At 40.3% G+C, this 27165-nt stretch overlaps 1 protein-coding gene across 1 annotated transcript in view; it reads right to left on the bottom strand.

Annotated features, from left to right (window-relative positions):
- The window catches only part of LOC124619946, a 185866-nt gene that overhangs the window by 139569 nt on the left and 19132 nt on the right, over nucleotides 1-27165 (bottom strand). The window contains exon 2 of the mRNA XM_047146608.1: nucleotides 19591-19775. Within this exon, the coding sequence (XP_047002564.1) occupies nucleotides 19591-19775 (185 nt within the window). The remainder of the gene's footprint in view (nucleotides 1-19590; nucleotides 19776-27165) is intronic.

Genomic DNA, 27165 nt, shown 5'->3' with positions numbered 1-27165 from the left:
TTCCCAGAGCTCCTCCATTTGTGCAGTTCAATATGGTTGTGCATTGTCGTCCATAAAAATGGAGTCGCTGCCAGATGTATACCTGAAAAGAGGCACAGAGAGAAGGAGTGCCGTATCACAATAATGCTGACCAATGATTGAACCGTTTTCAAAGATTTGGACGACAGTACACCCATACAACAAAGTACCTTTCCACACCATTACAACTGGACCACAAAAACGATGATGTTCAACAATGTTTGTGGGTGCATTAATTGTGTCGCCGCCCCCCCCCCCCCCCCCCTTGCCATATGAATGAGGGTACGTCCAGAAATGTCAACCAACATTATTGTGAAACTGCACTTCTTCCCCATGAGTGTCATTGAGTGCATTCAGCTCTGATATAATTTTTATGGATGACAATGTGCCACAGCATTGAACTGTGGAGGTGGAGGAACTCTCTGAATAAGAGGATATTCGGTAAATGGACTGGCCTGCCTTTTCTCGGGACTTAAATCCCATCAAGAACATGTGAGATGCCTTGGAGAGATGTATTGCAGCATGTCCACATGTACCAATGACCATCCAGAAACTGTCAACCACACTGGTGGAGAATGGAACACCCTGTCAAAAAAATTCACTACCAAACTTGAGGCCAGCATGCAAGAATGTTGCAGAGCATGCATTGCTGTCTGTGGTGACCACACACTCTGTAATGTCCAAGGAAGCATTATAAATTGTGGTTATTTCAGTGTAGTTATTGTTTTTGAATACAACTGTCATTTCTGTTCACCTCATTGTGTATTTCTTTCAGTTACCTTGTGTACTATGGTGTAAAAAGTTCTTTCTGTGTATGGTCAATCATGCTATGTTATTTGGTAATGACATATCATGAAAAGTTATTTTTGCCCTTAAATTTTATACACTTATGTAGATAAATGACATTGTAATAAAACTTACAAAATAGTTTATTACATATCAACTATTAAAAGCATATGCTTTCTGAAGCCCTCCTCAGTGTCTCACATTATAAGCTCAACTAATACACTGAACATAATATCACATCCAATCAACTGTAATGACTCCAATGAGTAAAAAGTCACCTTTGAATGTCAGTAAACAAGTCAGCCTATGAAAGCAATCACTGAAATAGAAATGTGTATAACATGCACTGAGGAAATCTGCTCAAGAAATGGCAGCAGATGTAAATATATAGCAATAAAATTGTTAGCTTTCAGAAATAAAGGCTCCTGTTCTAGAAGCATAGAGGAAAAGGTTGGAGGAAAGAGGGACTGGTAAGGCTTAAGGATAAAGGAAAACCCCTTCAGGACCATGGACCAAGGGAGTTACTATACAGGACGAGAATGGCAAAACTGACTGTTGACGAACAATGAGATTTGAATTTCTGAGAATTAGGAATACCAGGGAAGACAGTGCAATACCGGATAAAACCTATTCTACAAGAACTTTCCTACTATTAAAGACTACACTATTTCCTAGTTCATGTGGAATATGTGCATGTCCCAGTCCTTTGAATCGCCCTGCTGTTCACTGCTGAGGCCTACTTCCAGTACAATGTACAACACATGCACTGTGTGTCTGCTGTTGCACACTACATCCACCAGTGCTTGTATGATAGTAAAACTTATGACACTCATCATGGTCCCATTAATAAACCTCATACTTCCCTAAAATTATTTCACTTCAGATTGATATAGACACAAAAGAGGAATAAAGTTGTGTGAACGAGAATGACTTCTTAATATGTCAACTTTCTAATGTTTTATTTGGGGGGGGGGGGGGGGTGCCTTCTTGCAATCCAGGGAGCTTGGTTTTTTTACACTAACAATGTTTTTTCCCCATTATCTGCCACTGACTGTATCACAACTTGAGTGCATGTAGGGTACTGTGTATTTCCAGTAATTAACATGTGCTGTGAAAAAACATATTTTGCAGTATATTATCAGTTATATAAATTATACTTGTGCTTTCCACAAGTTTTAGCAGTATTAGCCTCATTCAGACCACCATTCCCTCCAACTGCAGCTGATATTTACATGATTAAAGTATATTTTTAGAATTTTCAGAAACTACGAATATTATGCATAATGTATTTCATAGCATATTGACGGTTCTGAGCCACATTTCATGTTCTACCAATTTTAGCAACAAAATCTGTCTTGGAAATTTGCACCTAGTTGCAATGTATGTCCCGACGTAATCAGTGCAATATTTACACATTTTTTCCCATAGTATGTTGCAAGCAAGTGATCGAAAGTTCATGATGACAAAGTAAACATAGGTTTTACAAAGTTAACAACTGTAACATTACACCGAGTTCTTTGCATAATGTAACTGCCATAACACATTCCACTTAGTTCTCCCTTTAAACAGCTGAGCAAATAATGGCCTGAATTTGTCATTTATCTTCATTATCATCAACTTTATTACTGAGCATAACTTTGAAAAAAACAAAGTTCGAGACAGAAAATTTCACATAGCTTCACAACAAAGAAAGATGATTAGTGTATAAGGTCCCATCAACAACAAGATCATCAAAGACTAAGCAAGGCTTAGACTGAGGAAGGGTACGGAAGAAAACTGACCATTTACTTTCAAAGTGACCATTTCACTGATCACCTAACACAATTTACGAAAATTGTGGGAAATGAAAATCAGGATGGCTGGACCAATAACCTCCCAAATAAGAGTCAAGTGTTTTATCAATGTGCCACCTAACCTGGTAAGTAGCGTCAGAGAAAAAGTAAAGCTTATGCCAGCTTTCTCTCTTGTTATAAAACAAAAATCTCTTTTTTTTATGTATTAGTAGTTTCAGTTCTTAAAAGGAAGCTTGCAATCATTGTAGCATAACAGATCCACAAATTAAAACAGAATCAGCAAGCTTAAAGTTATTTGTTAACTAATCAGAAAATCATTGTACCAGCCACAAACACATGTGTTCTCTGACATGAAATGAGTTAGCTACTGTTCATAAGCAGCTGCAACCACCCTGACTGCTGTCAAGCAATTGGAAGCTGCTGCATTTTGCTGGATGGGTTACTAACAGAGATACTGAAGATACCTCAGGTAATAACCTCTCACATGGATACTGTCTCCTCTCCAAAAAATAAAGAACCTATCACCACTTGGTGAGTTGACTGTAAGTGGCATCTCAGTGGTAGGTCTAGGGGGCATTGTAAGTGAGGAAAGGATCAGGGAGAACTCAGGATGCTACACCCATCCCTTTAATCAACATATTTGAGGTTCTGTCTCCTACTGAAACCCAGTCAATGGGGGACACATCTGTTGAAAAGCCTACCATGCCCAGTGTCAGTGTGGAGCAGGAGCAAAAGGATAGGTGGCTGTTAACCATCAGCAGTTCAAACATGTCCTCCTTAAAGACAAAAAGCGCCACCTTGTGCACTAAGTGTGTATGCCTGGAGGCCTATAAACATATAGAAAAGAATGTTCAGACAGGCATTGAAAGGACAGTATGCACATAGCACAACGGAACAAATTATGCCCATTGTCAGCACGCGAAGGTTATACTTGGATCATTCCAGCGACTGACAAAGAAGATTGAGAAGATCACCATCACTGGTAATATTTCAGAGAAGCACACAATCTGCAGCACTGTCCCCAGCACTAATCATGGACTGCTTTGTCCTGAGCCAACTGGAAGGCATAAACAAGAGACTCTGAAGTTCACTAGGCTGCAGCTTCGTAGACTTGCACCACAGAAATGTAGGATTCCCTTAAAACTCAGGGATGCTCTCCACGTCATATGCTACTGTCCAGGTAGCTGATTATATGTTTATCTCCATCCACTGCAGATACTGGTAGCTGTAAGTGACCCTCAAGTATCAGTGTAAGATACAAATTGTAAAGTCCAAACAATTATTCCCTGTACATGAGACTACTAAAACCATAGGGATCAATAGCCAAACCATTCAGAAAAGGTTCCAAGAGTCTTGAGTAGTCCTTAATAGCAGTGGAGTCCTGCTGTGGCCACGGGTGAGTGCCTTTGGTGTCTGTGTGCTGTGTGGTTGTGTGTGAGACTGTGTGTACATTACTACAGGAACAGCAAGAGCTCGAAGCTAGCACAGATAATTTTCTGTTGCATGTTTCTATGTGCCACACATCAGTCAGATGCAGATGCGTGGCTCTATTTCCTTTATTTTATCTACTATTCCATCCCGTAATTTTCATTGTTGTTTCACATAATATTAGATTCAGAAAGATGGCTAAGACCTGAAATTGACAGCAGTGAAATTTTTTGAGTAGATCCAAGCAAATATCAAAAGGATAAACTAATCGGAAATGGAGATGGTGTATATTATCAAGACAGAAAATGACATCCCTTTGCAGTCCTTTAATATAGTCTCTCTGCTTCTCTATGACTGAATCACAATGTCTTGGAAGTTCTATTATTCCATTAAGGAAACCACCTCTGTTCATCTGTTGATCTGTCAAATGGCTCAGGTAACAGTGGTAGAAAGCTCTTCCAGACATCCAAGCATAGGTTTTCTCAAGTTCAGGAACAAGTCAAGTCTGGTGGACTCATGTCTGGGCTGTTTGGAGGATGTGGCACCATTTCCCACCTGTACTCACGCAGTTTTTGGGCTACAATACTGTCAATACGCGGGCGAGCACAGTTGTGGAGAATGAGTGTCCCAACCTTGAGCAAATGAGGTTGGGTTCTGTACATTTTTCTGCACAGGTTTTGCATGAAGTTATGATAATACACTGTTGTGACACAGGTTCCACATGACAATTGTCTGTCGTGCTGATTCCTTGGTGATCATAAACAAAAATCATCATTTGCATGAGCTTTGACTGAGCATGTTGAAATTATTTTGGATGTAGAGAATCTGAAGCTCTCCACACTCATTGGACTGTGATTTCAATTCCAGTTCAAAGTCTGGTCATCAATAACGACAATTCAACACAAGAATGCCTGACCTTCACAGTCGAATCATTATTTGAGCAAGGTTGCAATGTCCAGCTGTTTCCACTTCTCTTCATCGGTCAAACAGTGTGAGATCCACCTCACAGAAATTTTTCTCTTCCACATTTCTAAGAATACCAAATACTGATGTTGGGAGAATTTCCATGGTTTCAGAGAGTTCCTCACAAGCCGCACCACAATCTTTTTCAAGAGCATCTACCCCAAGTTCCACACTTTGATCATTTGTTGACGTTGGCCTTCCAGTTCTTGGATTATCATCTATGCTTATACGACCCTTGCAAAAACAATTAACCCAACACGAAACTGTACTACGATCCACTGTAAACTCAACACAAACTTCACTTAATGCATTGTGCTGTCATATTTTCGATCTTGATGTACGACCCCTGCATGGGTCCCCTGCAGGATTCATTTCTACCTCTCGGGGGAGGGAGGGGGGGGGGGACTTTCTTCCTCCTCAACATCTCACATAATTTTCATTGCTGTGCATTATTTATTTATTTATGAAATGTCCCTCATATAATTGTATAACTATGTGCTTCCATATACCAACAGACTGTAGATTGACTGCACTTTCCCAATATTCTACCAATACACCAAAATCTAACATCAGAATTACTTACAAGTGAGACTATGTCATCACTCCATTTCATATCCTTATACAGTGTTACACTCAGGTATTTGAATGAGTTAGTCGATTCAAACTGTGACTCACTGATATTATAGTGATAGCACTATGTTTTTTCACTCTGTGAAGTGCACAATTTTACATTTCTACACATTTAAAGCAAGTTGCCGACCTTTGCACCACTTGGAAATATTATCACGAGCTGACTGAATATTTATACAGCTTCTTACAAACAGTACTTGATTACAGGTAACACCATCATCTGCAAAAAGTCTGTGGTCATTAATATACACTACTGGCCATTAAAATTGCTACACCACGAAGATGACGTGCTACAGACGCGAAATTTAACAGACAGGAAGAAGATGCTGTGATATGCAAATGATTACCTTTCCAGAGCATTCACACAAGGTTGGCGCCGGTGGCGACACCTACAACATGCTGACATGAGGAAAGTTTCCAACCGATTTCTCACACACAAACAGCAGTTGACTGCCATTGCCTGGTGAAACATTGTTGTGATGCCTCGTGTAAGGAGGAGAAATGTATACCATCACGTTTCCTACTTTGATAAAGGTCGGATTGTAGCCTATCGCAATTGCGGTTTATCGTATCGCTACATTGCTGCTCGCGTTGGTCGAGATCAAATGACTGTTAGAAGAATATGCAATCGGTGGGTTCAGAAGGGTAATACGGAACACCATGCTGGACCCCAATGGCCTCGTATTGCTAGCAGTCGAGATGACAGGCATCTTACCCGCATGGCTGTAACAGATCGTGCAGCCATGTCTCGATCCCTGAATCAACAGGTGGGGACATTTGCAAGACAACAACCATCTGCACGAACAGTTCGATGTTTGCAGCAGCATGAACTATCAGCTCGGAGACCATGGCTGCAGTTAGCCTTGATGCTGCATCACCGACAGGAGAACCTGCGATGGTGTACTCAGTGACGAACTTGGGTGCACGATGGATCCAGGTTCTGTTTACAGCATCATGATGGTAGCATCCATGTTTACAGCATCATGATGGTAGCATCCATGTTTGGCGACATCACGGTGAACGCACATTGGAAGCGTGTATTCATCATCGCCATACTGGCATATCACCCGGTGTGATGGTATGGGGTGCCACTGGTTACACGTCTCTGTCACCTCTTGTTTGCATTGATGGCACTTTGAACGTTACATTTCAGATGTGCTACGACCCGTGGCTTACCCTTCATTCGATCCCTGCAAAACCCTACATTTCAGCAGGATAATGCACAACCGCATGTTGCAGGTCCTGTATGGGCCTTTCTGGATACAGAAAATGTTCGACTGCTGCCCTGGCCAGCATATTCTCCAGATCTCTAACCAATTGAAAAGTCTGGTCAACGGTGGCCGAGCAACTGGCTTGTCATAATGCGCCAGTCACTACTCTTGATGAACTGTGGTCTCGTGTTGAAGCTGCATGGGCAGTTGTACCTGTACACACCATCCAAGCTCTGTTTGACTCAATGCCCAGGCGTATTAAGGCAGTTATTACGGCCAGAGGTGGCTGTTCTGGGTAACGATTTCTCAGGATCTGTGCACCCAAATTGCATGAAAATGTAATCACGTCAGTTGTAGTATAATATATTTGTCCAATGAATACCCGTTTATCATCTGCATTTCTTCTTGGTGTAGCAATTTTCATGGCCAGTAGTGTACAATATGAACAGCAAGGATCCCAAAACACTTTCCTGGGATATACCCAAAGTTACTTCTACATTTGATGATCACTCTCCATTCAAGATAACATGTTCTGTCCTCCCTACCAAAAAGTCCTCAATCTGTCACAAATTTCACTTGATACCCCGTACGATAGAGCTTTTGACAATAAGAGTATGTGTGGTATTGAGTTAAATGGTTTTTGGAAATCACGAAATGCTGCGTCTAACTGACTATCTTCACCCAAAGCTTTCAGTAAGTCATGTGAGAAAAGTGCAAGTTGGGTTTCCGATGATTGATGTTTTCGTAATCTATGTTGATCTGCATGGAGGAGGTCAGTCTGTTCAAGATATCTCATTGTGTTTGAGCTCTGAATATGTTCCCAGATTCTACAACAAATCTATGTCAGGAGTATTGGAAGACACAGTTTTGTGGGTAACTTCTACCATCCTTCTTGTAGATAGGTGTGACTCGTGCATTCTTCCGGCTACTGGACATGGGTTTTTGTTCAAGTGATCTCCAATAGATCATAGATGGAAGAGGGGCTAACTCAGCGGCAAATTCAATATAGGGATTCCATTGGGCCCTGGAGCTTTGTTCCATTTTAACGATTTCCGCCATTTCTCAACACCACAGACACCAATACCTATTTCACTCATCTTTCCAGTGGTATGAGGATTAAATTGGGACAGTTGGGTTTCCCTTTGTAAAGGAACATTTGCAAAAACAGTTAAGCATTTCAGCTTCTGCTTTGCTACCCTCAATTTAAGTTCCTGTGTCAATCGTTAGGGAATGGACACTACCTTTGGAACCACCAACAGCCTTTTCATACAACCAGAATTTCTTTCACTAAGATATAACATTATCGATTTTTTATCTAATTTACTGAACATATATACCTTTCTGCTTGTTTTAGTTTAGTGGAGTTCAAACTATCTGTTCTAATTAGTTTTCACAGAAGACAATTAGTAATGCTTCAAGGATGTCCTATCGCGCTCACCATTAACAAGACCGTAATTTTTACAATTGATTGTTGGGATGATTAAAGTCTCTACATATGATTACAGAATAACAGGGGAACTTACTTACAATTTTTGGTTACATCAGGAAATGAGTCTGGTGGGCAATACAAGGATCAAGTTACCATTCTATGCCCAACCCAGCACTGAGTCTTGCCCAAATAATCTCACATGGAGTTTCAATTTCTATCTTGGTGGACTTGAGTCTTTTGCCTACTGCAACAAATACACCCATTAACCTACCCTTTTGACAGACACTTAAATTTTCCCCAGAAGTCCCACTCTATCAATTTCAGGTTTCAACCAGCTTTCTATACCTAGTTTTATGGGAGCTTCACTGCTTTTCAAGAGCATTTCGAACTCTGGCACTTTGTTGTGAGTGCTTCAGCAGTTGTTGTTGCTGCTGCTGCTGCTGCTGCTGTTGTTGTTGTTGTCTCCAATCCAGAGACTGGTTTGATGCAGCTCTTCGTGCTGCTCTATTCTGTGCAAGTCTCTTCACCTCTGAATAACTACTGCAACCCACATCTTTCTTGGTCTCCCTCTATGGTTTTTACCCTTTACACTTCCCTCCAAAACTAAATTGGTGATCCTTTGATGCCTCAGAACATGTCCTACCAACTGATCCCTTCTTATAATCAAGTTGTGCCATAAATTCCTCTTCTCCCCAGCTCTATTCAGTACCTCTTGATCAGTCTAATGATCTACCCATCTAATCTTCAGCATTCCTCCGTAGCATCACATTTTGAAAGCTTCTATTCTCTTCTTGTCTACATTGGTTATCGCCCATGTTTCACTTCTACATGACTACACTCCATACAAATACTTTCAGAAAAGACTTCCTGACTCTTAAATCTATACTCAATGTTAGCAAACTTCACTTCTTCAGAAACGCTTGCTTTGCCGCAGCCAATACACATTTTATATCCTCCCTGCTTCAACAGTCATCAGTTATTTTGCTCCCCAAATAGCAAAACACATTTACTACTTTAAGAGTCTCATTTCCTAATTAATTGCCCCAGCATCATCTAATTTAGCTTGACTACATTCTATTATCCTTGTTTTGCTTTTGTTGATGTTCATTCCTCCATTCCATTCAAGACACCGCCCATTCCATTCAGCTGCTCTTCTTGGTCCTTTGCTTTCTCTGACAGAATTACAATGTTGTCAGCAAACCTCAAAGTTTTTATTTCTTCTCCATGGATTTTAATTCCTACATGGAATTTTTCTTCTGTTTTCTTTACTCCTTGCTCAATATACAGATTGAATAACACCGGGGATAGACTACAACCCTGTCTCACTCTCTCACTCCCTTTCCAACCTTAGGTTTGCCTTTCTTTAATCTAACTTCTAAGATAAGTCATAGGGTCAGTATCCCCGTGCATGTTCCAACATTTCTATGGAATCCAAACTGATCTTCCCCGAGGTCGGCTTCTACCAGTTTTTCCATTCGTCTGTAAAGAATTCTGGTTAGTACTTTACAACTATGACTTAGTAAACTGGTAGTTTGGTAATTTTCACACCTGTCGGCACCTGCTTTCTTAGGGATTGGAATTATTTTATTCATCTTGAAGTCTGAGGGTATTTTGCCTGTCTCATACATCTTGCTCGCCAAATGGAAGAGTTCTGTCATGGCTGGTTCTCTCAAGGTTATTACTAGTTCTAATGGAATGTTGTCTACTGTTGGGGCCTTGTTTCGACTCAGGTCTTTCAGTGCCCTTTCAAACTTGTCACAAAGTATCATATCTCCCATTTCATCTTCATCTACGTCCTCTTCCATTTCCATAATATTGTCCTTAAGTACATCGCCCTTGTAGAGACCCTCTATATACTCCTTCCACCTTTCTGCTTTCCCTTCTTTGCTTAGGACTGGTTTTTCATCTGAGCTGCTGATATTCATGCAGGTGGTTCTCTTTCCTCCAAAGGTCTCATAATTTTCCTGTAGGCAGTATCTATCTTACCCCTAGAGATACATGTTTCTACATCCTTACATTTGTCCTCCAGCCATCCCTGCTTAGGCATTTTGCACTTCCTGTCAATCTCATTTTTGAGACGTTTGTATTTCTTTTCACCTGCTTCATTTACTGCTAAGATCACCTGCGAAATCTTCATTTGTTACATCCCTGCAGTCTATCTTCCTTCTTTTCAGTTGTTTGGTGACTGAAGATGCACTAAATATAATTTCATTTAGTTATCACAAGGGCAAAATATGGTTCACAAAATCATAAGAGATATATGCAGGATAATTACAGACAATATAATGGACGAACTGATGCCAACATATTTAAATATGTCTGCTTGTGTCTGTATGTGTGGATGGATATGTGCGTGTGTGCGAGTGTATACCTGTCCTTTTTTCCCCCTAAGGTAAGTCTTTCCGCTCCCGGGATTGGAATGACTCCTTACCCTCTCCCTTAAAACCCACTTCCTTTCGTCTTCCCCTCTCCTTCCCTCTTTCCTGATGAGGCAACAGTTTGTTGTGAAAGCTTGAATTTTGTGTGTGTGTTTGTGTTTGTTTGTGTGTCTATCGACCTGCCAGCGCTTTTGTTCGGTAAGTCACCTCATCTTTGTTTTTATATATAATTTTTCCCACGTGGAATGTTTCCTTCCATTATATTGATATCATTAGTTTATTGTTTTTAAGAGTAGATATAGCATCACTCAAAATTATATTAAAAATATTGATATAACAAATTTTATTGTGCAGTTAATACAAATAATTTATTATGGGCACTGTTGCTCACTTAGAGTGGGATAAAATTGTTTCATTATTTAACATGCCTGTTAATTATACTTTATTTACAAAAGTTGATATACATCTAAACACATAAATGACATAGTTCTAAAAAATCTATATTTCCTGTCAGTGTTGAAAATTAATATAATGATAGTGAATGCCTGCAGAAACCATATTATAACAGCTTACAGACAGGCCATGTTCATTACTTAGTAATAAGAGATGTCAAGATTCAAATCACTAGTCATCTGAGTCTGCAGGTGTAACTTGGCACTTTTCACAGGTGTAACTAACTTTTATACCTCCTGCAAACAAAACTATTACAAGAATCACACTTTATTGTTGTGTTAATATTCTTGGCCCTTCCATAAATAACACAGTGTCCCTGTTTCTTAGCCGAATGCTTCTCAACTTGCTCCGATGTTGTCCAGTACCTTTGAAGGAACAGCAATATGTCCTTGGTAAGGCTCTGAATTTTGGCTCTTTCTATCAGATGTGATTTCATGAGGTCATAAGCCAGGTTCTTCAGAAATACTATTCTCGTAACCTTTCGATTTTGTCCATTTGCATAGAAAAGGATCTGGGCATTGATACCAGCAATGTGAATTAGAGTGAAACTGAGTACCAAAAGCCACCTTCTTGTTATACGAGCCACAGAATATGTGCCATACATTTGCTCGACTGCGTCAACACCACCCTTAGTGGCATTGTGATCTAGCACAATCTCTGGCTTTTGAGAATCTTCATCAATAGTACCTGAATCTTCTTTGGTATGTATGAAACCAATGTCAAATCATTTTTATATCTGAAGAGGATGAACCATGTACTCGATTTTTCTTGGGCAGGAATTCCACGGGAATTTCTCGTTTATTCTTTCTGAGTGTCCCAATACGCACAAACCTTTTACCTAATAGCAACATAGCCAAGAAGCAACTTGTATACCAACTGTCCATAGTTCTATTCCTGTTGGATCCCTCTATATGACTCACAAGTATGTGAACTATTTATGACACTGAATTTGAGACTGCATAAGGTCCTTCGGGTTGTGTTCTGCAATATACCTCAAGGTTGATTGTAAAAAAATGATTTTGCTTCACAAAACACAAATATCTTAATGCCATATTTGGCGAGTTTGTAGGGGATATTTTGTACAAATCCACAGCGACCACTAAAAGCTTACAGTTTCTCATCAATGATTACAAACTCAATTTTTTAACTGGTTATCCAGAATCGAACTTACTGTGGCCACCTTATCAAATGTTCTCCTCTCTTCTCTTGTGCTTTTATCATCAAAACAAATACAACAGCAAGAATAGAAACCGCTTGTGGCTCATCACAGCTCTTCCAATTTCGGTTCATGATTGATCAGTCTTCCACAGTTCATTTGTTCGTATATTTCACAGCAGTGTCGATCATTTCTATGTTAATTATCTTGAGGAGTCCAGAAATGTCGGTTGTTACATCCCTGGCAATAGACTTGGGTCCAGGAAAATGTTTTACAATATTTTTCCTTCTTGCTTTGCTTGAGGCAGAGCTAGTACATTTCCTCCATTTAGAAGTTTTCTCTCTTCCCACAAACCAATCACCAATAGAACATGGTTGACAATTATTGTCTTCAATTTCGTCTGACTCATACTCTTGTTCTCTTTCAGAGTCATCGTCACTACGAGTAATTACCTCCACTTCCACATCAGTATCACCGTCCAATACAGTGTCTATATCTTTCGTAAAATCTGGATCTTCATTCACAAGCCATTCAAGTTCCCCATTAGTTAAACACTTTCTTGCCCTAAATTAAAAATTTATATCGAACATGGGCCACTGGAACGTTGCAAGTAAAATAACCGCTATGTTCAAACATGTAAAAAAATACTTACATAAGCAGTTGTGCGGTGCACTGAGTGTGCCAGAAGTGACAGCTTTACACTAAATTCTCCATTTAACAAATTCCTTAGCACTGACAATTACTGCACTGAACATAACAGTCGTCAGAACAATAATGAAGAACTATGTCAAGTTTTAAAGGCCTACATTGTTGCAAACACATTGGATACGCTGATTATATAAATTTGGCACACTGTGCACCGGCGTGCCTGCTCTAGGGTTAATTACATGAAGACATTCCCCTTAACTCTGTTGCCCCTTGTAGACACTACGTGTAACTATACTGCTACTGATGTTGGGGCATATGAAAAGAAAATTTATAGCTACAGCCAACACACTGAAACAATAACATTTTACCTTAGCTGGTTTTATTCATTGATGTAAAATCAGAAATATACACATATGTTATCACAAGTTGTTTTTATTTCTGCTCCTGTTTTATTCCCGAGAGTATTGTTAAGCTCTAGGGGTTGGTGAGATCATACAACACAGGATAGTTGCCCACTAATTCAAAAATTTCATTGTCATTCACGTTTACGATGTTAAACTACTACTCAGCATCACAACAATCAGACCATGATGCAACCATGACGTGAGAAAATATCGGCTGCAAGAAATATGGCAACCACAATACAACGGCAGCAGCACGGTTTGCATTGTCACATCATGGGCGAGTGTGAACACTGTCCTTTAAACTCCTGGAAAAATATCTTCAAACATGTCAGCGGTATAATGGCCAGTCACGGCATTGTCACATCACTGATATGCGTGAAGTGCCATTAAGGCTGACAACTAAAGATGTACACTATTATTCTACACTGAAGCATCAAAGAAACTGGTATAGGCATACATATTCAAATACAGAGATATGTAAACAGGCAGAATACAACGTTGTGGTTGGCAACACCTACATAAGACAAACAAGTGCCTGGCACAGTTGTTAGATCAGTTACTGCTGCTACAATGGTAGGTTATCAAGATTTAAGTGAGTTTGAACGTGGTGTTATAGTTGGCACACGGGCGTTGGGATTCAGCATCTCCGAGTTAGTGATTAAGTGGGGATTTTTCCATACGACCGTTTCACGAGTGTATCATGAATATCAGGAATCTAGTGAAACATCAAATCTCAGACATCGCTGCGGCCAGAAAAAGGTTCCTGCAAGAACAGGAGCAACGACGACTGAAGATAATTTTTCAATGTGACAGAAGTGCAACCCTTCTGCAAATTGCTGCAGATTTCAATTTCAATACTGTGCCATCAACGAGTGTCAGCATGCGAACCACTCAACGAAACATCATCATTACGGGCTTACCCTTGATGAATGCATGACACAAAACTTCACGCCTCGCCCGGGCCCGTCAATACTGACATTGGACTGTTGATGGCTGAAAACATGTCACTTGGATGGCCGAGTCTCGTTTCAAAATATATTGAGTGGATGGATGTGTACATAAAAGGAGACAACCTCATGAACCCAGGGGACTGTTCAAGCTGGTAGAGGCTGTGTAATGGGGTGAGACGTGTGCAGTTGGAGCGATATGGGACCCCTGATACCTCTAGATACGACTCTGAAAGGTGACATGTATGTAAGCATCCTATCTGATAACCTGCACCATTAATGTCCATTGTGCATTCTGATGGACTTCGGCAATTCCAGCAGGACAATGCGACACACCCCCCCACATCCAGAATTGCTACAGAGCGGCTCCAGGAACACTCTTCCGAGTTTAAACACTTCCGCTGGAAACCGAACTCACCAAACATGAACATTATTGAGTATACTTGGGATGTCTTGAAACATGCTGTTCAGAAGAGATCTCCACCCCCTCATACTGTTATGAATTTATGGACAGCCCTTCAGGATTCATCGTGTCAATTCCCTCCATCACTACTTCAGACATTACTCAAGTCCATGCCACATCATGTTGCGGCAGTTCTGCGTGCTCGTGGGGGCCCTTACCAGGTCAGATGGTTGGAAAAATCATAGTGAAACAAGTTCCATATGTCAAAACTGGTTCCATTAAAACCTCAAGCTCATTTATTCAGTTTATTTTAGAGCCTTATATAACTGATGCCATATCTTCATCATCTCAGAAACTTTGAACCTGTGCTAAAATATAAGTCTTATTACACATTTCTGGGGTCATATTCTGGCCAGTTCTAGGCAACAGTCGGTTTGCCTCCTTCAATCAGTATGGTGTAATGAAACTTCCTGGCACATTAAAACAGTACCAGATTGGGACTTGAACCTGGGACCTTTGCCTTTCATGGGAATGCACTCAAACCACTAAAACATCAAAACCAAGCGTGACTCATGAACCATCCTCACAGCTTTACTTCTGCCAATATCTCATCTACTACCTTGCAAACTTCACAGAAGTTCTCCTGTATATCTTGCAGGACTAGCATTCCTGGAAGGAAAGACACTGTGGAGACACGGCTTAGCCACAGCCTAAGTGTTATTTGCAGAATGGATTTTCACTCTGGAGCGGAGTGTGGGCTGATATGAAACTTCCCGCCAGAGTAAAACTGTGTCCCAGACCTGGATTCAAACCTGGGACCTTTGCCTTTTGCGGGCAAAATCTGCAAAAATTTGAGGTTGCTGTAAACATTGTCTGCCCGATCATTAACACACAACATTAACAATATGGGTCCCAATACACTTATCTGGGGCACAACTAAAGTTACTTCTAGTTCTTTTCCTAAGGATAGGGCAAGCAAAGGGCACCTACACAACCCATTATACTTTTTGCTGGTCTTTGCCGTTTTCACAGTTGCTGCCAATTTTTGGCAAATTGCCTGCAGCTTCTGTTAATTTGAAAATCTATATTTTCAGAAAATGAAAAATATAGTGTTTCAATTCTTCAGGTCGGTTCTCCCTGTCTGACAGCTTAGAAGATGTATCAATGGAAGTCACAAGTACCAGGTTTTAAGGGGGATAACTGTGTCTCAAAGCACAGACATAAAGCTAAATGTACACAGAGTCTTTCCTTAAAAACTGAACAGAAACAGCTGGGAAACCTAGTCATTGAGCATTTCCTGGAAGGTATTCATGAATAGTGATATAGATTGAACCGTATCATGACAATGACTCCAGGCTTCTGGGACAACATATATAAGATATGAATGCATAGTTTTGCAGTGTTATATACTGATAAAATTTTCTTGGGCTTCCAGCCACATCCAGTGGTTTAAAATCCACAAGCTTTCGACCGAGTTCTCCTGGGCCGTTATCAAGTGGTGATTTATACAGCTGTGCTGTCTTCGCTGACATCATTGGTGCTCGCTCCAGTGATGTTGTCATTGCGTGCTTGCCGGGTTCCAAGTTGTGCTTAGTTGTGCTTAGCTGCATGCTGCTGTCTTTATTGTGAGTGTTGTCAGAAATTTTTAACTCTATCGCTTCCTTTATAACACTGTCTCAAAAACTAGTAGTTCATGTAATAACAGATGTCTCAGCAAATGCAATACGGCATCCATTTCATAAAACATGTTCCGCCACCGCTGATTTCCCAGGAAACCGTAGGCGAAAACATCTCTCGTGTTCCACACGGCACTTTTCAATAGTATGTACAGTCTGTCTGATATAGAACTGTCCACACCCACATAGTATTTTATACACTCCTGGCATTCTTAGTCAACAATGTCTTTCACAGGCTTCATTAGCTGTCGAATTTTAGCCAGTGTCCTAAAAACCGTATCGATTTTATGCTTCTTTAGAAGCCTGCTAATCTTTCCTGTTATTGAGCCACACAACAGCAAGAATGCAAGCTTCTTCATGCCATCCTTGGAGGTCTTCTGCTTACGTTTCTTTGGCAAGATGGCTTGTGAAATCCAGCAGCAGTTCTAGCCGTTTCTCTGAAGACTTTCCGTAAGTGGTTCAGTTCCTTCTGAAGGCTTTCGGCATCTGAAAAGGCTTCAGCTCGATGCACCAATGTCCTCAGTACAGAACAATTCTGCGAAAGGTGGCGATAGCTGGTAGCATGCAGATATCAGTCTGTGTGGGTGGGGTTTCCGATAAACACTGTGGCCGACACACAATTTCTTTCCAGCAGACGTGGTGGTCTAGAAAAGGTAAGGCACCATCTGTCTCTACTACTATCATGAATCTGATGTTATCATGGATACTGTTGATGTGGTTGAAAAATTCTTCCAGCTTTTCACACCCTTGAGGCCAGACAATGAATGTGTCATCGATGTAACGATAAAAGCAACTAGGCTTTGCACGAGCTGTGTCCAGGGCAATGGTCTCAAAGTACTCCATGAAGAGGTTGGCTATTACTGGAGCTAATGGGTTTCCCATTGTGATGCCATCCATCTGGCTAAAATAATCTCCATCATACAAAAATTATGATGATGTCGAAATGTGCTTAAATAAATCCACAACAGTGTCAACAAATAACTGAGAGAGCAAATCTAAAGACTCTTTGAAGGGAACCCGCGTGAACAATGACACCACATCAAAGCTAAACATCATATCTCCTCCTCCAAGACACAAGCATTTAATTCAGCTGATGAAATCAGTCATATTCTTAATGTGGTGCTGACAATGACCCAGGTGCGGAGTAAGGAGGCTGGCCAGATGTTTAGCTAGTCTATACGTTGGTGATCCAATGGGACTTATGATGAGACATAGAGGATTGTGTTCCCTATGAACCTTGGGAACTCCGACGTCTTCTCACTGAAGCAGGCACATCAAGCGTGCAATCAAAACATTACAAAACATGGCGCTGGAACAAGCACCAGCGACGTCACTGAAGACAGTGCAGCTATATAAGGATGGCAGCAGCAATCATTTAACAGTCACCACTTGACAATGGCCGAGGCAAACTCAGCCGAAAGCTCACGGATTTTAAACCACTGGGCGTGGCTGTAAGCCCAAGAAAATTTTATCAACGTAAATAAGGAGACTGTTGAGACAAAGATGTGAAGAAACTAATGAATGGGGACAGATGCACCATGTAAGGAAGTCTCGAGCTTGGTGCGCTCTATATCTTGTCAGTCATCTTAGTCAGAAAATATGAGGGCCGACACATGTGCTAGAAATCAAGTGTTGTAGAAGGTCATGATCATAGAGGAGAAATAAATACACAAACAGTAGTACAATGGTAGATACCTTTCAGTTCAGCTGAAGCATAGACAGCAAGCTCATCCCAAACTGCAGCTTGCTACAGCACAAATCTGCCCACACATCTGGAAATGTATGTTATGACAGTTGCAAATACTTGGCAGTGTTGTGAGATAAAATCACGGGAGTTTTCACTGAAGACTGTAATAGATGATAACATCAAGACTAGTTTCCATGAATACAAGGTAAAACAAAGCTTTGGAAGTGTTGATGAAATAAGCCTGGAAGTAAGGACCAGTAAGGGGGCCACCACTGATACTCTTCTGCAATGTGTACGAAGTGATTCTTGTGAATCCTTTAATCACTAAGCCACAAAGTACTGAAAATGCTAAGACAAACTGAAGGGTGGTAATCATAATCTGCAATGAGTTCAGCAAATTAAAACAGCCATTTCAAAGATCATGAAAGGTTTTCCAACAGACACCATGAAATGTATCAATACATGGTAGTTAGGGTAAGTATGACATGAAGTGTTGACCCCAAGTGTCAAGCTGCCATATTTATAAGCTTATATACATTTTGTAACAACCTAATTTCAATTATCTGGTTATTTAGAATTCAGTTTACTATACCAATTAATATTCTATCATTAATTTCATTCTGACTTTAGCAACCATAGATTTATCTCTGCACCAGATCGACCGGTACTAATCAATACTTTAAAAAACACACAAATAATTATCATTTTATAATTGCAGGATAGTTTTTGTAAGGACTGACATTAGCATTCCATTTGCATTTGTGCAATACACTCGCAGAAATGTTAGGCACATTTTCCAACTAAAAATCTTCATGATACAAGCAACTTTATAAAAAACGTTGTTAGTGAGCAAAGTTTATGAATTTCAATATTAAAAGCTAGAATCCGTTTAAAATTGTGATGTGAGAGGATCAAATTAATGCATAACTGAATGATGACAGTCTGTGTACACTAGAAAGATTTTGACGCTAATCCATAAATTTTCTGTTTCTAATAATGGATGACATAGGTAGTAATTGTTACAAATATATACAAGGAGTGACGAATCAGCCATGGGAGAGTCAGTTTTCCGACAGTTTTTCGTAGCCTGTTTTGCTACAGTTATACGCAGTGAACACGTGATTTTGAAGGAGGACATCATGTAAACACGAATTTCTTGAAAATTTTCTTAGCACTACCAAATCAATAGTTACACTGTCAAGACCTCAGCAAGTTGATGCAAATTTTAGTGGAGCACATAACTCACAAATTCTTTTACAGTTACTGAAGCACTGGGGATTACCAAGAAATGAAGATGAGTATTTGCTAATTAATTGTCACACACTCATCTATTTCACCCATATAACCTAGACCCAGCAGTGACCAACTGGAAGACACTGTACACCAGAGGTAGAAAACACAAAAGCAATGTTTTGCAGAGATGTAGCATCTGTTTCACTGGTGGGTATAAACATTCAGGGACGAGAATTTCTTGGAGGTAGATATTATAAAACAGTCAACATCCACAGTTATAGTAACATCGTAACACTTTCAGTCCAAGTTTACTGTTAAAGAAATATAAGATAAACAAACATGTCTACCTGGTGCTGTTGGTACACTGACTGAAGGTGGGGCAGATGGAGATTCCCTAGTAGCATGACGAAGATCAAGAGCTGCTTCTGACCCTCGTGAGTCATCTACAGACATAGCAGGTGGACACTGAAGGCGTGGTGATAGTCCTGGACGGCTTGAAGTTCCTTCTCTGGACACAGGTCGACTCGCTTCCCTGATAAACAGAGAAAAGGTATTAAGTATGATTATAAGTTCAGAAATAAATGAGAAACATGGTAGTTACAGCATTATGACATGAATAGATTGCTACACACTAAATAGTGGAGATGCTGATCGCAGACAGGCACAACAAAAAAGACTCTAGCAACTTAAGCTTTTGGCCATAAGACCTTCTTCTGCATTAGACAAATGCATGCACATGCACACGCACACATTCACACAAACACAACTCACACTTACAAGTGTCTCTCACAGTCAAGGCCATGTCTGGCTGCAGCTACCAGAGACAGTGGTCCTGTAAGTGTGAGTTGCATTTGTGTGTGTGTGTGTGTGTGTGTGTGTGTGTGTGTGTGTGTGTGTGTGTGTGCACGCGCACGCGCGCATGTGTCTTTTCTCAGTTTAAATGGTCCGCGGATATGAACATAAATTTCTCGTAAATAACCAGGTTAATGGTTATCCATGTTACCAAGTTAATCCCCCCCCATGAGCCATGGACCTTGCCATTGGTGGGGAGTGCGTGACTCAGCAATACAGGGGTATCTGTTGAGAGGCCAGACAAACGTGTGGTTCCTGAAAAGAGGCAGCAGCCTTTTCAGTAGTTGCAGGGGAAACAGTCTGGATGATTGACTGATCTGGCCTCGTAACACTAACCAAAACGGCCTTGCTGTGGTGGTACTGTGAACGGCTGAAAGCTAGGTGAAAGTAGAGCCATAATTATGCCTGAGGGCATGCAGCTTTATGGTATGGTTAAATGATGATGGCGTCCTCTTGAGTAAAATATTCGGAGGTAAAATAGTCCCCCATTCGGATCTCTGGGCGGGGACTACTCAGGACGACAATGTTATCAGGAGAAAGAAAACTGGCATTCTACGGATCGGAGCGTGGAATGTCAGATCCCTTAATCGGGCAGGTAGGTTAGAAAATTTAAAAAGGGAAATGGATAGATTAAAGTTAGATACAGTGAGAATTAGTAAAGTTCGGCGGCAGGAAGAGCAAGACTTCTGGTCAGGTGAATATGTGGTTGTACATACAAAATCAAATAGGGGTAATGCAGGAGTAGGTTTAATAATGAATAGGAAAATAGTAATGCGGGTAAGCTACTACAAAACAGCATAGTGAATGCATTATCAATTAGGTAAAAAGACAAGAGCTAGTAGAAATCCTTGGGTAACAGTAGAAATATTGAATTTAATTGATGAAAGGAGAAAATATAAAAATGCAGTAAATGAAGCAGGCAAAAAGGAATACAAACATCTCAAAAATAAGATCGACAGGAAGTGCAAAATGGCTAAGCAGGGATGGCTAGAGGATATGTGTAACGATGTAGAGGCACATGTCACTAGGGGTAAGATAGATACTGCCTACAGGAAAATTAAAGAGACCTTTGGAGGAAAGGGAACCACTTGCATGAATATCAAGAGCTCACATGGAAACCCAGTTGTAAGCAAAGAAGGTAAAGCAAAAAGGTGGAAAGAGTATATAGAGGGTCTATACAAGGGCGATGATCTTGAGGACAATATTATAAAAATAGAAGAGAATGTAGATGAAGATGAAATAGGAGATATGATTCAGAGCACTGAAAGACCTAAGTCGAAACAAGGCCCCGGGAGTAGACAACATTCCATTAGAACTACTGACAGCCTTGGGAGAGCCAGGCCTAACAAAACTCTACCATCTAGTGAGCAAGATGTATGAGACGGGAGAAATACCCTCAGACTTCAAGAATAATATAAAATTCCAATCCTAAAGAAAGCAGATGTTGACAGTTGTGAAAATTACCGAACTATAAGTTTAATAAGCCACGGCTGCAAAATACTAACACGAATTCTTTACAGACAAATGGAAAAACTGGTAGAAGGCGACCTCGGGGAAGATCAGTTTGGATTTCGTAGAAATGCTGGAACATGTGAGGCAATACTGACCCTACAACTTATCTTAGAATATAGATTAGAGAAAGGCAAACCTACATTTCTGGCATTTGTAGACTTAGAGAAAGCTTTTGACAATGATGACTGGAATACTCTCTTTCAAATTATGATGATGGCAGGGGAAAAATACAGGGAGCGAAAGGCTATTTACAATTTGTACAGAAACCAGATGGCAGTTATAAGAGTCGATGGGCATGAAATGGAAGCAGTGGTTGGGAAGGGAGTGAGACAGGGTTGTAGCCTTTCCCATGTTATTCAATCTGTATATTGAGCAAGCAGTACAGGAAATAAAAGAAAAATTCGGAATAGGAATTAAAATCCATGGAGAAGATATAAAAACTTTGAGGTTCGCAGATGACATTCTAATTCTGTCAGAAACAGCAAAGGACCTGGAAGGCGAGCTGAACAGAATGGACAGTGTCTTGAAAGGAGGATATAAGATAAACATCAACAAAAGCAAAACGAGGATAATGGAATGTAGTCGAATTAAATCGGGTGATGCTGCGGGAATTAGACTAGGAAATGAGACGCTTAAAGTAGCAAATGAGTTTTGCTATTTGGGGAGCAAAATAACTGATGATGGTCGAAGTAGAGAGGATATAAAATGTAGACTGGCAATGGCAAGGAAAGCGTTTCTGAAGAAGAGAAATTTGCTAACATCGAGTATAGATTTAAGTGTCAGGAAGTCGTTTCTGAAAGTATTTGTATGGAGTGTAGCCATGTATGGAAGTGAAACATGGACGATATATAGTTTAGACAAGAAGAGAATATAAGCTTCCGAAATGTGGTACTACAGAAGAATGCTGAAGATTAGATGGGTAGATCACATAACTAATGAGGAGGTAGTGAATAGAATTGGAGAGAAGAGAAATTTGTGGCACAACTTGACTAGAAGAAGGGATCAGTTGGTAGGGCATATTCTGAGGCATCAAGGGGTCACCAATTTAGTATTGGAGGGCAGCGTGGAGGGTAAAAGTCGTAGAGGGAGACCAAGAGATGAATACACTAAACAGATTCAGAAGGATGTAGGTTGCAGTAGGTACTGGGAGATGAAGAAGCTTGCACAGGATAGAGTAGCATGGAGAGCTGCATCAAACCAGTCTCAGGACTGAAGACCGGAACAACAACAACAACAACCACCAAGTTAATGTGATGTTGGTAAAGATGTCACCAAGATATTGCAGTGATCTCTACTTATTTTCAAGGCAACATAACAGTAAATATTACAGCCATCTGGCCAGTATCTGCTCAAGGCACCTATCACTTATAACAACGCAAATCTGCTAATATCATGGATAAAATGAAAACTGAGTCACCTAGCATAAAATAAATTACTGATCAGCACATACATACATAAAATATATTACTGGTTCAGTCATGGGAGTCCTAACATTCCCTAGAAGAGTCAAGTGTCAATTAGCTGATTAAAAAGAACAGGCGTATCAGTACTGATGGTTACACCAATAAGTTGCAATGTATAATGCTTTACTAGAGACCAACAAAAGCTGTTCGAAGGGCTAATTAAGTGAATAATAGTTAAGTACAAATCACATACATTTTCATTTCTACTCGAATAACTGTATGTTCTGAAGATACAGAACACTGCCTAAGACAATAAAGGCAAAGAAATGAAATATAAATTTAATTTTACTTGAGAGTTATGTAGCACGCAGTGAAATGCACATTAAACAGACTGCATAAGTACCCCTCATTCTACACTTCACCACAATCTGTCGCTAAAACCTTTATTTCGTATTCACATTAGTTGGTTTCACTGATACGCACCCAAATTGTTGCTTTCCACCCTAAACTAGACCTTGAGCTATGCTACAGATCAGTTCATCAGCCCAACCCAGATACCAACAGGGAACAGTATCACAATATATCCAAATCTGCACTTATAACTACTGATTTATTCAATGATTATTGTACTGTATTCTGTAAACCTCATGACACAGGTGAGCCTTCAGAGATGTAGAATGAGTCAAGCAGAACATTAATAGGCAAAAGCAGCCACTGCAGGCTCCTTCTGTAAACACACCTATTACTTAACGGAAATTAATCTGCCATTCATTCATCTGGATATTATTATAAATATTATTTGCACACAGAGTGAAGTTGATTATGCATATAACCAGATTTGGATATCACACTGCTCTGTCGTATAGTCTGCTGTGTAGCGTGGGTTATCAGTTAAAAGCCAGTTCCTAATGTCAAGACCTTTAGTATTTTGGAGTACGTATTTTCCATGCTGCAGTATAGGCTATACAATAGTGGCAGTTATTTTCATTTTATAATAAATTTCGAAAAAAATAAAATAAAAAAAGGGTTACCGTGCATCGACCTAACTGAAGATACCAAACTCATTAGAAGTAAATACAGCTATATTTCTCACATACTTCTGTCACATAATGTTAGCTCTACATTAGTTCCCAATCCCTGTGTCTTGAAGACCAAATGAACATTCCACGCAATACAGTCACAACATGTCAAAATTTATTATCTTCTACATCTACATTTATACTCCGCAAGCCACCCAACGGTGTGTGGCGGAGGGCACTTTACGTGCCACTGTCATTACCTCCCTTTCCTGTTCCAGTCGCGTATGGTTCGCGGGAAGAACGACTGTCTGAAAGCCTCCGTGCGCGGTCTAATCTCTCTAATTTTACATTCGTGATCTCCTCGGGAGGTATAAGTAGGGGGAAGCAATATATTCGATACCTCATCCAGAAACGCACCCTCTCGAAACCTGGCGAGCAAGCTACACCGCGATGCAGAGCGCATCTCTTGCAGAGTCTACCACTTGAGTTTGTTAAACATCTCCGTAACGCTATCACGGTTACCAAATAACCCTGTGATGAAACGCGCCGCTCTTCTTTGGATCTTCTCTATATCCTCCGTCAAACCGATCTGGTATGGATCCCACACTGATGAGCAATACTCAAGTATAGGTTGAACGAGTGTTTTGTAAGCCACCTGCTTTGTTGATGGACTACATTTTCTAAGGACTGTCCCAATGAATCTCAACATGGTACCCGCCTTACCAACAATTAATTTTATATGATCATTCCACTTCAAATCATTCTGCACGCATACTCCCAGATATTTTACAGAAGTAACTGCTACCAGTGTTTGTTCCACTATCATATAATCATACAATAAAGGATCCTTCTTTCTATGTATTCGCAATACATTACATTTTTCTATGTTAAGGGTCAGTTGCCACTCCCTGCAACAAGTGCCTATCCGCTGCAGATCTTCCTGCATTTCGCTACAATTTTCTAATGCTGCAACTTCTCTGTATACTACAGCATCATCCGCAAAAAGCCGCATGGAACTTCCAACACTATCTACTAGGTCATTTATATATATTGTGAAAAGCAATGGTCCCATAACACTCCCCTGTGGCACGCCAGAGGTTATTTTAACGTCTGTAGACGTCTCTCCATTGAGAACAACATGCTGCGTTCTGTTTGCTAAAAACTCTTCAATCCAGCCACACAGCTGGTCTGATATTCCGTAGGCTCTTACTTTGTTTATCAGGCGACAGTGCAGAACTGTATCGAACGCCTTCCGGAAGTCAAGGAAAATGGCATCTACCTGGGAGCCTGTATCTAATATTTTCTGGGTCACATGAACAAATAAAGCGAGTTGGGTCTCACACGATCGCTGTTTCCGGAATCCACATTGATTCCTACAGAGTAGATTCTGGGTTTCCAAAAACGACATGATACTCGAGAAAAAAAGATGTTCGAAAATTCTACAACAGATCGACGTCAGAGATATAGGTCTCTAGTTTTGCGCATCTGCTCGACGACCCTTCTTGAAGACTGGGACTACCTGTGCTCTTTTCCAATCATTTGGAACCTTCCGTTCCTCTAGAGACTTGCGGTACACGGCTGTTAGAAGGGGGGCATGTTCTTTCGCGTACTCTGTGTAGAATCGAATTGGTATCCCGTCAGGCCCAGTGGACTTTCCTCTGTTGAGTGATTCCAGTTGCTTTTCTATTCCTTGGACACTTATTTTGATGTCAGCCATTTTTTCCTTTGTGCAAGGATTTAGAAAAGGTACTGCAGTGCGGTCTTCCTCTGTGAAACAGCTTTGGAAAAAGGTGTTTAGTATTTCAGCTTTACGCGTGTCATCCTCTGTTTCAATGCCATCATCATCCCGGAGTGTCTCGATATGCTGTCTCGAGCCACTTACTGATTTAACGTAAGACCAGAACTTCCTAGGATTTTCTGTAAAGTCGGTACATAGAATTTTACTTTCGAATTCACTGAACGCTTCACGCATAGCCCTCCTTACGCTAACTTTGACATCGTTTAGCTTCTGTTTGTCTGAGAGGTTTTGGCTGCGTTTAAACTTGGAGTGAAGCTCTCTTTGCTTTCGCAGTAGTTTCGTAACTTCTGGTAACTTTATCAATGCAAACAGTCAACATCATAATCAGCATGATCATTCCTCAACCAAAATCACCACCACCACTATATGTACACAGAATTAGAATGGAAAACATAATCAGAAAATAGAGAGTGTAATATTTAGTTTGGTCATGAGAGAACTTACATTACCTGTAGAGTAATTAGACATTATAACAGACTCTTTCACAGCAATTAGGGCAAACTGCAAATATGACACAATTACAGAGATAAGAATAACTGTTTTGGCCTCATAATGTGGACTAAACTGCCAGTGGACCATCAAAAAACAGCAGCTCTAATATTCAGATTAAATCCGTAGGATACTACAGGAAACATGAATGGCCTCATTTTATACCTAAAATTAAATTGATATGAGAACAATTATACCAAAATTTGAAGTAACACATGGAATGCAGTCAAATCAAATGATAAATACAAAAAGAGATTGGCTCTATAAGTTTTCCATATAAAGCTATGGCCCTGCTCTGTTGCTTTTCACTTTTGATAATTGGTAGGCACAGCGAAAGTGCTGTGTCATCACTCAAACCTCCAGGTACTGTTATTTCTCTCAGTATCACTGACTTACCTTCATCCACTACTTGGTAATTATTCCCTGCAATTCAGTTTTCGAGTGTTCGGGTCCACTTTTAATTTTACAAAATTTACAGTGTAACTTGAACTTTATCATAGCAGTTTCAGGTGCATAAATTTAACAACTGACATTTAACCATCACTTCAACTCAAGACAGGAAGTTGTTCTATTGCTTGTGCATGTGTGGATGGGTGGGGGGAGGGGCAGGAGGAGGAGGAGGAGGAGGAGGAGGAGGAGGAGATTGTGTACATCAAAGCTTCATACACCTTTGATTTTTAACTCCCTTCACATCACTTACTTTGTATTTCAAACAACAGTACTCCCATACCTGAATTTGAATACATTTTGTGATGGTGCCTCAACTGACAGACCAGTACAAGTATGAACTCAATGTGCTAATGTCATACACTCAGACTAGCAAAAGAACAAGGCTTTTCAATATGTTTG

The sequence above is a fragment of the Schistocerca americana genome, chromosome 6, assembly GCF_021461395.2.
Source record: "Schistocerca americana isolate TAMUIC-IGC-003095 chromosome 6, iqSchAmer2.1, whole genome shotgun sequence".
NCBI lineage: Eukaryota > Metazoa > Arthropoda > Insecta > Orthoptera > Acrididae > Schistocerca > Schistocerca americana.
The sequence above is the reverse complement of the archived record's forward strand: the minus strand, read 5'-3'. Positions and strand labels throughout refer to the sequence as shown.